A 14,521-nucleotide genomic window follows, 5' to 3' on the forward strand; every position below is an offset into this window, starting at 1 on the left:
GTTGAGTGTTGTCTATAGTGTCACTGACTCACTGTTGTTTCTATCCGCTCAGCTGCACTGGCGCTACTACCCCTTGATTAATAATTTATGTATCATCATGCACGATAGGTTAATTTTGTCATAATACGATCAATATATTTTATCGTTACAGTGATAATTTCTAATACGTATGTTAGTATTAATAATGTAGTATATTAATAATGTAATGAATCAGTGCAACGAATTAATTCCTAATATTTTACAAAATTTATTTTCAATATAATTCTAAAAATTCAGGTTGAAATCAGTTCTAAATTTTTAACAATGTTAAATTTAATCTTATACCACGTACAAAATAATAGCCTCAAATAATACTTTTTATCCCAAAAATATTCTTTAATAATATTTAATTTTTCGATTTGTAATATAGAATAAAATAGAATAGAATGTACTTTATTCCACAAAATATACATTAACAAAAAATGACATCAGTACTGGTAGGAATTACTAGCCACAGTATCCAGTAAGCGTGGCTAGCTCAACTGAAAGTTGTACTTAATTGTTAGTGTTCGGTCGAATCTTAACAAGAAAATTTTCGGTGTGCACATCCCAAAATTAACGGTTATTCTAAACATAATATTTTTTAGTAGTAAATTTACAAATTAAAAACTTTTATATAAAACTATACAAATTCCTATGCTTAAATAAAAAAAATTATAATAATATAAAATAATTTTAAAGCAGATTTTTCAATTTATAATACTTTTTTCTATTTTCACAATGTTTCATTTGAAAAGGCAAAGATTAAAACACTTTGGACCCAAAAAAGAAAGAAAGAATATGGTGAAATACACGACGGTACTAATTTATAAGTACGTTTTTTTTAATAATGTAAGGTTTTTTTTTCGTAAAGTTTACAAAAAAATGTAATATTGTCCTCCTTATTGATTTAATGTCCTCCTGTTCAACCCCAAAAGTCCTCCTTTAAGGAATTTGCGTCTGGAACACCCTGAACACATCGAAAAAATTTGTTCTCTCCTTGAACACTGAGTAATATACTATAATTATGAGAATTATGGGTTCCAGGGTGACGGGGGGCGGTACCTACCCTGTGGGAACGGCGGGGGCGGCGGTGGAGCGAGCTGACGCTTCTACGACGCCGAGAAGAGACGCTGAGCGCCGTCCCTGGGCCTGGAAGGCGGTGCTGTAGCAAACGTCGCACGATCTTCATCACAAACAGCCTGTAGCCGGACACAGGCACAGAATACTGAGTACTGGCAGTAGCGCGATGGGGGGCGGGCCGGGAAACCCTACACTGGCGTAGATAAGCTATCTACCTCCTCCCCCTACGGTGATCTGCAGTGTGTAGTGGTGTTGTGTAACTTCTTTTGTCTTGCTACGCTAGTTGGCCAACAACACATGACAACATTTTTGGAACAAGAACGAACTCGAAACTCGCATTTTGTTGTTGTTATTTAATAATTTCCACTTTAAGTAAGGTATAATCAAATAAATTTCAAGAACTTAACAACCAAGGGGTCCAGACAACTGATATTTTCCCGTAGTGGACAGAGAGTAAAGCCCCATTTTGTTCCTTAAAAAGTTCTTGACCCATTTCTTTGTTCAGAACGATATTTCAGCAGTACAAGTCAGTTATACCGAATTATTTAAATAATAATAATCGTTTACTAAAAAAGTAATTGAAAATATTTGGGGGGGTCCAGACCCCCTTGAACCCCCTCGCTGGATACGTCCTTGTAAAAAATTTGAAGGTACCGGTATCTCAATAGTTTTTATACCAACTATTAATCATTAATAAAAAATGTTTAATATTCTGTATACTAAACATTTGTTATTGCTATCTCACTTCGAAAAAATCGAAGTTCAAATATTATTTATTGAAAGAATAATAGGATTTCCAACAATTGCAAGCGTTATATTCAAAGTAGAAAATTAAGTCTGGAGGAAAGGAATATTTTCACGTAGTGGACAGAGAGTAAGGCCCCGTTTTGTTCCTACGAAATTCTTGACCCGTTTCTTTGTTGAGAACGATCTTTCAGCAGTACATGTCAGTAATACTGAATTATTTAAATAATAATAATCGTTTACTAAAAAAATGTTGGAAAAATTGTGGGAGGTCCGGACCTTAAGACCCCCTCGCTGGCTATGTCCTTGTACAATTTGGAGTTACCGGTATCTTAAAAGTTTGTATATCAATTATTAATAATTACTCAATATTTTTTTATGTACTGAATAAGAAAAATTTGTTCTTGCTATCTTGTTCCGACAGAATCAAGATCGAACATTATTTATTGAAAGAATAATATGATTTCGAACATTTGCAATGGTTGCATTGTAACAAAATAGAAAACTAAGTCTTGAGAAAAGGAATATATCTTCTTCATGGACTACATATTCTATTTCATATCAGATAGATTTTAGTAGTATTTCAGTTCTAAAAAAACTGTTCGAGATATTAATTACACCAACAACAGATTCATATTACAACGTGTTTATGTAAGACCTTACTCATATAATGACTTCGAAAGTAGTTTATATATTTAGATGGTTTTGATCAATTTATGTCGGTGTACCTTTTATTCTACTAATGAAGAATGCGTTATTGTTATTGTTCTTCTAACTCGACGAATAACAGTATTTTATGGAATACAGGGATTTTTACAGCATGGACATGTAGGCTACAGCTATAACCTTCCAAACGATGCATAAATAGAAACTGATAGACAATTCTCAGAAACCCATTTTACACAAGAATTGTACAAAATTAAGAAACAAGTGGATTAAAAATCACTCTATGAGTCTACTACATGCAGCAACTTAATATTACTCTATAAGTCGAACCTTTTGACAAAATATTTTATATTGGAAGAGGTAAGTTAACTTGGTGAAGTATAATTATTCTTAGTTGAATGCAATACTTCAATTAAATGCACAAATAAAACTTTTGATAGTACAATAATTGTTATTTTTATAGCTGTAATAACATTAGTTTACGCAATATTTGATTAACTAATAAACAAAGCAGGATACACCAATAAACTCGGAAACAAATTAATTTCCCATTGTTATTTACATTTTACTATACTTTTTCACGCTTGAAGTAAAGCCATCCATAAAACACGTGATTGCTGAAATCCCACTTTTTGATTGCAGAATCTACGATTCTATGTTGGATTAGTCTATTATTCCATTCATTTGATTGATTTTTGTTGATGAAAATTGTGTTTCTTTTTATATAACTCAACATTGCCAAAAATACTTAAAAAGTTGACTCATTATTTAACGAAATGTTGGTTTTGATTTAAAATTGACGTTCTCTCATTTAACGTTTGTATAAAAAAACTCCCCACATCATATCGACCCAATACTTTAAATATATAAAAACAAGGTTTATGGAAAACATATTTATAACCATTCTTATTGATGAAGCTTACTGGATTACATTTACGTTGATCATATTACGCAATCCGGATACGTGTTGTTTTGATGCGTCATCTTATTGAAAAATAATAAAAAGTCAACTTTTCATTTTTATAAAAATATATATGTCAAACACTTAAATAGATATAACGTAAAGGGAATACCTCGTTTTTTTGTTATTTTGGTTATAACGAAATAAACATTGTGAGTAAAATAATTTCAAACGGACAATACAGAAAATGTTACAAAATCATTCTAGCAATTTAGTATGAACACTAAATTTTAATGCAATAACATTCAAGTTTTAATACAACCAGAAATCAAAACAACAGTTTCCTTTAATTACGGACAGAGAGCAGCACAGAATAGACTCGACAGTACAGCTAGCGCCTCTGGCGGAGAAAGCTACAACTACATCACGCCGCAGTTAGTTGCTAGTTTAGTAGAGCGATCTTGCGGAAACCGATGGAACTACGACCAGTCTACCCAAACACAGGTACGAATGACAACAATGGAAGGTTTGTTTCTCACCTGTTCTTCAACGGGCTCTTCGAACATCTCAACTGAATTGAGGCCGTTGTGTAGGGGTGAGGAGGGGGAGGACGCAGGGGTGGCCGAACCCACGCTCCGGGACCCAAGTTCATCCCTGAAACATAACATATAGAATTATTTAGGAAAGAAAATACGTTTGTCATAAGAAGGTACGATAAGTATTGTAGTGAATGCAATTGAATCTAAAAGAATGATACATTTGTACGACTGAAAATATAAATATCTGTAATTTAATTTGATAAAACTGTTAACTGATTACGAGAAAACGAAACTGTTAACACATTATAATAGATTGCTATTATTACTGAATATGTTTAGGCCTACTATATAACAAAGACTGCAAGCACAAGTATTATAAAACCACAATAAATTATAAAACATTCTATTATATATTTAAATAAATAAAAATATATATATATATATATATATATATATATATATATATATATATGTATACATATATTATAGAACAGTGTCAACCTCTATACACTGTTACGCCTTTTACTCGTATGTTTAGACAGAATTATGTATTATTTTAAAGGTTATATTATAAGCATCCAGTTTTTTTTTTCATAGTTCACCTTTTCGTCTATCAGTTAAATACAAGGTTTATAATCGATTTTTAATCTACTTCGTGAACAACTTGTTGAACAAAAAGTTGACAAACTTGACAGCAACTTTGAAAAAGTTTTAAATTATACATTATAACAGTGCATTGGCAAGCAATAATATTAATACAAATGTTTTGTCTGTGATATAAAAACAGTGATAATTAAAAAGAATGCAGAGTGGCATGGTTGTTGATTATGCTAAGATAAATAATCCTATTTTTGTTCTTAAATTTACCAATATTTTCATCATATTTAAAGTTTTCAACAAGTTTAGTACAATATGAATTGGTTTGCATTTTGTCTTAAAACATGTATTTAACTATTTTGTATTATTTAATTTTCTAAGTAAATATCATTAAAAATATTCAAACAATAAAATACAAAAAGTTTGAGATTTGTTTGAATAGCAATAAAATATTTTTAAAGCGTCTAGATTCGTAATAATTGTATCTTTAAAATGAGACATATCACTTAATTCTACGATTAAAAACAAGTGCGTAAATTTTGAGGTTTAATATTGTTTTGACATTAAAATCTTTAGCTGTAGTCAGTTTTTATAAGCTATTTTAGTTTTAAAAAGTATACAGTAACGTTTCAATAACATATTGAAATAATTTAAGGTATTTATTCATTTCGACGGCCAAACCCGCCAAACCATTGTACCAAAAACAAGTCCAACAGGTTAGGCATAAACCTGACATTCTCGTCTATTTTCTGTGTGGCCTCAAATAGGCAATAACTGAGTTAAAATACACGATCTATTTTGAACCTTTATATTAGATAAGTTTTAATTGATAAACACACAAAGAGATAAGCGCTAAACGAAGTGAGCCAAGAGAATGACTGCGACGGCATTATAAATTCTTGTTTATTTTTAAGTAAAGAAACAGACCAACATACTATCATCATCATACTACATGAACATAATACAGCAATACTTTTATTTATAACGCCTTAAAATACACATTATTATACCTAAATTACAAGTAATTCCATTACTAATTAATATATTCTGACACTGACTGAACAAGCTGCCCGTTACCAACAAGAGAAAACTTGTCTTTTCTAGAATCCACAGATATAACACAATAATAAACGATCATCGCTATCTTGCTGTGGAATGTGGACCAGACAGCTCGCGTGTCAGCCTCTGCGGGACGCTGTGTAATGGAATCCAACGTCTAATTGACATGTAATATCTATCACATGTTTTCCATTACGATTAGTTGTGGTAACTTGTTTTGATCTGATTAAAGCCCACAACTTTGTGAACAACAAGTATTTCTTAATACACATCAGCATAACCCCTGTTGGCGGAGTGCCTATTACACAGCAGCATGACCCCTGTTGGCGGAGTGCTTATTACACAGCAGCATAACCCCTGTTGACGGAGTGATTATTACACAGCAGCATGACCCCTGTTGGTGGAGTGATTATTACACAGCAGCATGACCCCTGTTGGTGGAGTGATTATTACACAGCAGCATGACCCCTGTTGGCGGAGTGATTATTACACAGCAGCATGACCCCTGTTGGTGGAGTGATTATTACACAGCAGCATGACCCCTGTTGGCGGAGTGATTATTACACAGCAGCATGACCCCTGTTGGCGGAGTGCCTATTACACAGCAGCATGACCCCTGTTGGCGGAGTGATTATTACACAGCAGCATAACCCCTGTTGGCGGAGTGCCTATTACACAGCAACATGACCCCTGTTGGCGGAGTGATTATTACACAGCAGTATGACCCCTGTTGGCGGAGTGATTATTACACAGCAGCATGACCCCTGTTGTCGGAGTGATTATTACACAGCAGAATGACCCCTGTTGAGGAGTGATTATTACACAGCATCATGACCCCTGTTGGTGGAGTAATGATTACACAGCAGCATAACCCCTGTTGGCGGAGTGGCTATTACACAGCAGCAATCCCCTCTGTTGGCGGAGTGATTATTACACAGCAGCACAACCCCTTTTGTTGGAGTGATGATTACACAGCAGCATAACCACTATTGGAGGAGTGCTTATTACACAATAGCATAACCCCTGTTGGTAGAGTGTTTATTACACAGTAGCATAACCCCTGTTGGCGGAGTGATTATTACACAGTAGCATAACCCTTGTTGGCGGTCTGCTTATTATACAGCATGACCCCTGTTGGCGGAGTGATTATTTACACAGTAGCATAACCCTTGTTGGCAGTCTGCTTATTATACAGCATGACCCCTGTTGGTGGAGTGATGATTACACAGCAGCATAACCACTATTGAGGAGTGCTTATTACACAATAGCATAACCCCTGTTGGCGGAGTGATTATTACACAGCAGCATGACCCCTGTTGGTGGAGTGATTATTACACAGCAGCATGACCCCTGTTGGTGGAGTGATTATTACACAGCAGCATGACCCCTGTTGGCGGAGTGATTATTACACAGCAGCATGACCCCTGTTGGCGGAGTGCCTATTTACACAGCAGCCATGACCCCTGTTGGCGGAGTCCAGTGATTATTACACAGCAGCATAACCCCTGTTGGCGGAGTGACTATTACACAGCAACATGACCCCTGTTGGCGGAGTGATTATTACACAGCAGTATGAACCCCTGTTGGCGGAGTGTGATTATTACACAGCAGCATGACCCCCTGTTGTCGGAGTGATTATTACACAGCAGAATGACCCCTGTTGAGGAGTGATTATTACACAGCAGCATGACCCCTGTTGGCGGAGTGATTATTACACAGTAGCATAACCCTTGTTGGCGGTCTGCTTATTATACAGCATAAACCCCTGTTGGTGGATTGATTATTACACAGTAGCATAACCCCTGTTGGTGGAGTGATTATTACACAGTAGCATAACCCCCTGTTGGCGGAGTGAGTATTATTACATAGTAGCATAACCCTTGTTGGCGGTCTGCTTATTATACAGCATGACCCCTGTTGGTGGAGTGATTATTACACAGCAGCATGACCCTTGTTGGTAGAGTGCTTATCATACAGTAGCATAACCCTTGTTGGCGGTCTGCTTATTATACAGCATGACCCCTGTTGGCGGAGTGATTATTACACAGTAGCATAACCCTTGTTGGCGGTCTGCTTATTATACAGCATGACCCCTGTTGGTGGAGAGTGATTATTACACAGCAGCATAACCACTATTGAAGGAGTGCTTATTACACAACAGCATAACCCCTGTTGGTAGAGTGCTTATTCACACAGTAGCATAACCCTTGTTGGCGGTCTGCTTATTACACAGCATGACCCCTGTTGGCGGAGTGATTATTACACAGTAGCATAATTATTGTTGGCGGTCTGCTTATTATACAGCATGACCCCTGTTGGTGGAGTGATTATTACACAGCAGCATAACCACTATTGAAGGAGTGTTTATTACACAACAGCATAACCCCTGTTGGTAGAGTGCTTATCACACAGTAGCATAACCCTTGTTGGCGGTCTGCTTATTATGCAGCATAACCCCTGTTGGTGGAGTGCTTATTACACAGCAGCATAACCCTTGTTTGGTGGAGTGCTTATTACACAGCAGCATAACCCTTGTTGGTGGTCTGCTTATTACACAGCAGCATAACCCCTGTTGGTGGAGTGCTTATTACACAGCAGCATAACCCCTGTTGGTGGAGTGATTATTACACAGTAGCAAAACCCTTGTTGGCGGTCTGCTTATTTATACAGCATAACCCCTGTTGGTGGAGTGCTTATTACACAGCAGCATAACCCTTGTTGGCGGTCTGCTTATTATACAGCATAAACCCCTGTTGGTAGAGTGCTTATTACAGAACAGCATAACCCCTGTTGGTAGAGTGCTTATCACACAGCAGCATAACCCTTGTTGGCGGTCTGCTTATTATACAGCATAACCCCTGTTGGTAGAGTGCTTATTACAGAACAGCATAACTCCTGTTTGGTAGAGTGATTATTACACAGCAGCATAACCACTATTGAAGGAGTGCTTATTACACAACAGCATAACCCCTGTTGGTAGAGTGCTTATCACACAGTAGCATAACCCTTGTTGGCGGTCCTGCTTATTATACAGCATAACCCCTGTTGGTGGAGTGGCTTATTACACAGCAGCATAACCCTTGTTGGCGGTCTGCCTATTATACAGCATAACCCCTGTTGGTAGAGTGCTTATCACACAGTAGCATAACCCTTGTTGGCGGTCTGCTTTATTATACAGCATAACCCCTGTTGGTAGAGTGCTTATAACAGAACAGCATAACACCTGTTGGTAGAGTGCTTATTACAGAACAGCATAACTCCTGTTGGTGTTCTGTGTATACCGTAATTCACTGGCAAAAAAATAAACAGCATTGAGGAAAACGCGCCTTTAGGCAAGTTAAATAGAGATGATTTCATATCTTATAACGGTTCTTAAAATATTATTAATTTTAATGTATATGATATAACTGTAATATAAAAGAAAGAAAACACTATGTTCTTCTCACCAGTGTTATATTTCAAATCGGCTTGTGCTGTTATTGTCAAAATATTCCAATAATCCATGAAGCTAGAACTAATTTGCCCTTTGAAATTGATCAAATTTTATTTGAAATCAATAAAATGATTTTCATAATAAAGAGTTTGATCGAATTTGTTTTATGGGTGGACGGGAGGGGCAAAACGGGAGAGCAGCAAAAGGGTTAACATTCCATAATGAAAAAAAAAAAACCATTGAAAGTTACCACTTTCATTGCTTTTATCTCGTTGGTTGGTACCGATATAACTGTTCAGTTATAAAATACATCTTTTAAGTCAATTAACTTTAATAATTTAAATCTCATGCTAATCAGCCGTTTTTCACCCCCGACCAAACATTGGTTTACCGATTTTATGGTACCCTAAGTTGTTTTGTTATAGAATGTAAATCGACTCTCGCCCACGGTCGTACAATTTATGATAACTACTTTTTATGGAAATGGATTCACCCAGTTCCTACGCTACATAAACTCTTTTCGTATTCATGCCTGTGTGAGATTCTCATCCGAAGCGAACTGCTGTAAAGATTTGATATAGTTTGGATCAGCATCGTAGTGAACAGAACAGTTGACTCTACCGTTGAAAACCACTTTTTAATGTAAATGGGCTGAATTTAAATGTAAACAGACGTATTGATTTTACAGTTGTAAACCACTTTTTAATGTAAATAGGCTGAATTTAAATGTAAGCAGACGTATTGATTTTACAGTTGTAAACCACTTTTTAATGTAAATAGGCTGAATTTAAATGTAAGCAGACGTATTGATTTTACAGTTGTAAACCACTTTTTAATGTAAATAGGCTGAATTTAAATGTAAGCAGACGTATTGATTTTACAGTTGTAAACCACTTTTTAATGTAAATAGGCTGAATTTAAATGTAAACAGACGTATTGATTTTACAGTTGTAAACCACTTTTTAATGTAAATAGGCTGAATTTAAATGTAAACAGACGTATTGATTTTACAGTTGTAAACCACTTTTTAATGTAAATAGGCTGAATTTAAATGTAAGCAGACGTATTGATTTTACAGTTGTAAACCACTTTTTAATGTAAATAGGCTGAATTTAAATGTAAGCAGACGTATTGATTTTACAGTTGTAAACCACTTTTTAATGTAAATAGGCTGAATTTAAATGTAAGCAGACGTATTGATTTTACAGTTGTAAACCACTTTTTAATGTAAATAGGTTGAATTTAAATGTAAGCAGACGTATTGATTTTACAGTTGTAAACCACTTTTTAATGTAAATAGGCTGAATTTAAATGTAAGCAGACGTATTGATTTTACAGTTGTAAACCACTTTTTAATGTAAATAGGCTGAATTTAAATGTAAGCAGACGTATTGATTTTACAGTTGTAAACCACTTTTTAATGTAAATAGGCTGAATTTAAATGTAAGCAGACGTATTGATTTTACAGTTGTAAACCACTTTTTAATGTAAATAGGCTGAATTTAAATGTAAGCAGACGTATTGATTTTACAGTTGTAAACCACTTTTTAATGTAAACAGGCTGAATTTAAATGTAAGCAGACGTATTGATTTTACAGTTGTAAACCACTTTTTAATGTAAATAGGCTGAATTTAAATGTAAGCAGACGTATTGATTTTACAGTTGAAAACCACTTTTTAATGTAAATAGGCTGAATTTAAATGTAAACAGACGTATTGATTTTACAGTTGTAAACCACTTTTTAATGTAAATAGGCTGAATTTAAATGTAAGCAGACGTATTGATTTTACAGTTGTAAACCACTTTTTAATGTAAATAGGCTGAATTTAAATGTAAGCAGACGTATTGATTTTACAGTTGTAAACCACTTTTTAATGTAAATAGGCTGAATTTAAATGTAAGCAGACGTATTGATTTTACAGTTGTAAACCACTTTTTAATGTAAATAGGCTGAATTTAAATGTAAGCAGACGTATTGATTTTACAGTTGTAAACCACTTTTTAATGTAAATGGGCTGAATTTAAATGTAAACAGACGTATTGATTTTACAGTTGTAAACCACTTTTTAATGTAAATGGACTGAATTTAAATGTAAGCAGACGTATTGATTTTACAGTTGTAAACCACTTTTTAATGTAAATGGGCTGAATTTAAATGTAAACAGACGTATTGATTTTACAGTTGTAAACCACTTTTTAATGTAAATGGGCTGAATTTAAATGTAAAGCAGACGTATTGATTTTACAGTTGTAAACCACTTTTTAATGTAAATAGGCTGAATTTAAATGTAAGCAGACGTATTGATTTTACAGTTGTAAACCACTTTTTAATGTAAATAGGCTGAATTTAAATGTAAACAGACGTATTGATTTTACAGTTGTAAACCACTTTTTAATGTAAATAGGCTGAATTTAAATGTAAACAGACGTATTGATTTTACAGTTGTAAACCACTTTTTAATGTAAATAGGCTGAATTTAAATGTAAGCAGACGTATTGATTTTACAGTTGTAAACCACTTTTTAATGTAAATGGGCTGAATTTAAATGTAAACAGACGTATTGATTTTACAGTTGTAAACCACTTTTTAATGTAAATAGGCTGAATTTAAATGTAAGCAGACGTATTGATTTTACAGTTGTAAACCACTTTTTAATGTAAATAGGCTGAATTTAAATGTAAACAGACGTATTGATTTTACAGTTGTAAACCACTTTTTAATGTAAATAGGCTGAATTTAAATGTAAACAGACGTATTGATTTTACAGTTGTAAACCACTTTTTAATGTAAATAGGCTGAATTTAAATGTAAGCAGACGTATTGATTTTACAGTTGTAAACCACTTTTTAATGTAAATAGGCTGAATTTAAATGTAAACAGACGTATTGATTTTACAGTTGTAAACCACTTTTTAATGTAAATAGGCTGAATTTAAATGTAAGCAGACGTATTGATTTTACAGTTGTAAACCACTTTTTAATGTAAATAGGCTGAATTTAAATGTAAACAGACGTATTGATTTTACAGTTATAAACCACTTTTTAATGTAAATGGGCTGAATTTAAAAGTAAACAGACGTATTGATTTTACAGTTGTAAACCACTTTTTAATGTAAATAGGCTGAATTTAAATGTAAACAGACGTATTGATTTTACAGTTGTAAACCACTTTTTAATGTAAACGGGCTGAATTTTAATGTAAACAGACGTATTGATTCTACAGTTGTAAACCACTGTTTAATGTAAATGTGATGAATTTTATGTGAAAATTATTGTTGAATTGTTCCAATATTCATATGATATATTTGTTTGATTATATAAAAATGTTAGAAACTGTTGTTCATTTCGTTCATTAATTTTGTCAAGTTTGTTGCTGTTATTTATATTGTTGTTATTTCTTATTTTTGCACCGTTATGGAATCAAAAGTATTTGTTATTATTTAAAAATTTATTTTATATTAATATTGAATTATTTAATCGAAATCTTGGTATTTATAAACAGTGTTGTATGGAGATATGCAACAGTATAAACACGAAATGGACTGTAAAATAGTTGATAAATTATGGACTAACTGCCAACTGTAGGATAGCCTTGTCAATTAGTATATTAAATAAAATGTATTTAAATATTTCCCTACGTGTCTTGCCAAGCACTAGGAAGTGTACATGTTTTGCCAATTTAGGGGAAATAAAGGATTTTAGAACTGTGAACTGTTTTGAACTCAAGTTGGCATTGGAAAAAAATTATATGACAAAATGTTGGTACACCTGGAAAGGTTATTTTGTTTTTCCAGATTATAGGTGTTTAAGACCGCGTTAAAATGTGTCTTAAAACTACACACACTGCATTATTTTTTAATACACCTATTTATACACGGAGAATAGAATTATATAAAACTGGCAGCTACACAAAAACAGAGGCATGTAGTAAACAATAAAGAAATTAATAACATAAACAACCCATTATAACAGTTGATCTGTATTTACAATCTAGAATAAATGCTGGAATCAATACTCGATAAAGTGAAGCATAAATCAAATAAGACGAATGCTGTCATAATGCAGACGACGTCACTCCTGGACAGAGTGACGGCGATGGCGCAGTGCACACTGCAGATCAGCTGATAAAGATGTCAGACGGCGCTGGGACACGCAGGTCTGCCACATCCTGGACAAAAATTTACCTACAGTTAGATTCTAACATTTTTTCCCTTATAATGATACATTCCCAGCACCAGCTAAGAATTTTGTTTTTAAGAAGTATTCACGACCAGAACGCGTAGTAGTACTATAGAGTATTTTTAAAATATCAAAATGATAACTAATAACCGATTTCGTAAGGGTTTACAACAAAATTAGTTACGCCTTTAGTTATTAACTTAGAACTATCAATTTTTGGTATGTCGTTCTTCAAGAGACATACAACAAATGCTGAATAAGAATGTTTTTTACTACCATTACTTTTGGAATAATAATGAGTTACAGTGGAGGAAGCTTAAATTTTAAACAGAAAACCGCGTTTTTCTCCACATTTTTGGTTATAACAATCCACATAAAGACAAAAATATTTTTCCTTCCACTCGAATATACAGGTAAATACTACACAAGTAATAAAATATTGTTTTCTAGGTAATATAAGTGTATATTTTAATGTGGTAGAAGTTTTAATTGAGATGTTTAGCGTGTGAGAGAGGTCGCCGGCCCCGTCAGAAGTTTTATTTATAAAAACAAACTGTAACCCGTTAAAACTGTAGCCAGAAATACTGGTGTACAAAACTACATTATGTTTGTCGTTACACATTTTTATTGTAAATATTACATATAAGTTCCATGTGTTAAGAACATATTTACAATGAAATCTTATATGTAGGACTGAAATTTGGGCTTAATTTACTTAATAGCTTTCTATACCATAAGTATGAATGACTTTAACAGAAATTATTTAGAAAATTTCATTTTTAAACACATTTATTATTTTAATTATTAATATTTTAAAAGTGGAGCCGGTGACAAGTAGTCTAAGACATCGGAATTTGAGTCTGAGTTAGAGATAACGCAGGTTCAAATCCTGTCTGTGACCATTGCACTTTCTATCAGTGCCGTCCATCTTGTACTGTATTTATTGTACTCCCCCTTATCTTGTTTGATAAGATCCTCGCACAGGCCAGTGGTCCATAAGGACGTGCAGAATACCTATGCGAGGAAGGGATTTGGTCTGACCTTTAAGGAATAAAATCAAAATAAATAAATGAAATCATGCGCCAACAAAAGTTTTTAAATTATCAAGGTGGCATGTATTCCATTATTTATTTAATATTTTTAACATATTATGTTGATAAATGTGTATTTATGGTTATTACAATGTACTCCGGTCTTGGCATTTTTCCATAGTTTATTTTCCCCGATCAAGAAAATATATATAATAGATCAGAGAAGCCTACTTCTGTCAAAAGGGTTTCATAAACAGACTTTAAATTTAT

The 14,521-nt window shown here is 33.8% G+C and overlaps 1 protein-coding gene across 1 annotated transcript in view; it reads right to left on the reverse strand.

Moving 5' to 3' along the window:
* Positions 1-1,130: 1,130 nt before the first annotated feature.
* The window catches only part of LOC124355224, a 254,241-nt gene continuing 240,850 nt past the window's right edge, over positions 1,131-14,521 (reverse strand). The window contains exons 3-4 of the mRNA XM_046806263.1: positions 3,907-4,066; positions 1,131-1,220 (exon numbers count right to left, since the gene is read on the reverse strand). Coding sequence (XP_046662219.1) covers positions 1,131-1,220; positions 3,907-4,066 — 250 coding nt within the window. The remainder of the gene's footprint in view (positions 1,221-3,906; positions 4,067-14,521) is intronic.

Source organism: Homalodisca vitripennis, chromosome 1 (assembly GCF_021130785.1).
Source record: "Homalodisca vitripennis isolate AUS2020 chromosome 1, UT_GWSS_2.1, whole genome shotgun sequence".
In the NCBI taxonomy this organism is placed as follows: domain Eukaryota; kingdom Metazoa; phylum Arthropoda; class Insecta; order Hemiptera; family Cicadellidae; genus Homalodisca; species Homalodisca vitripennis.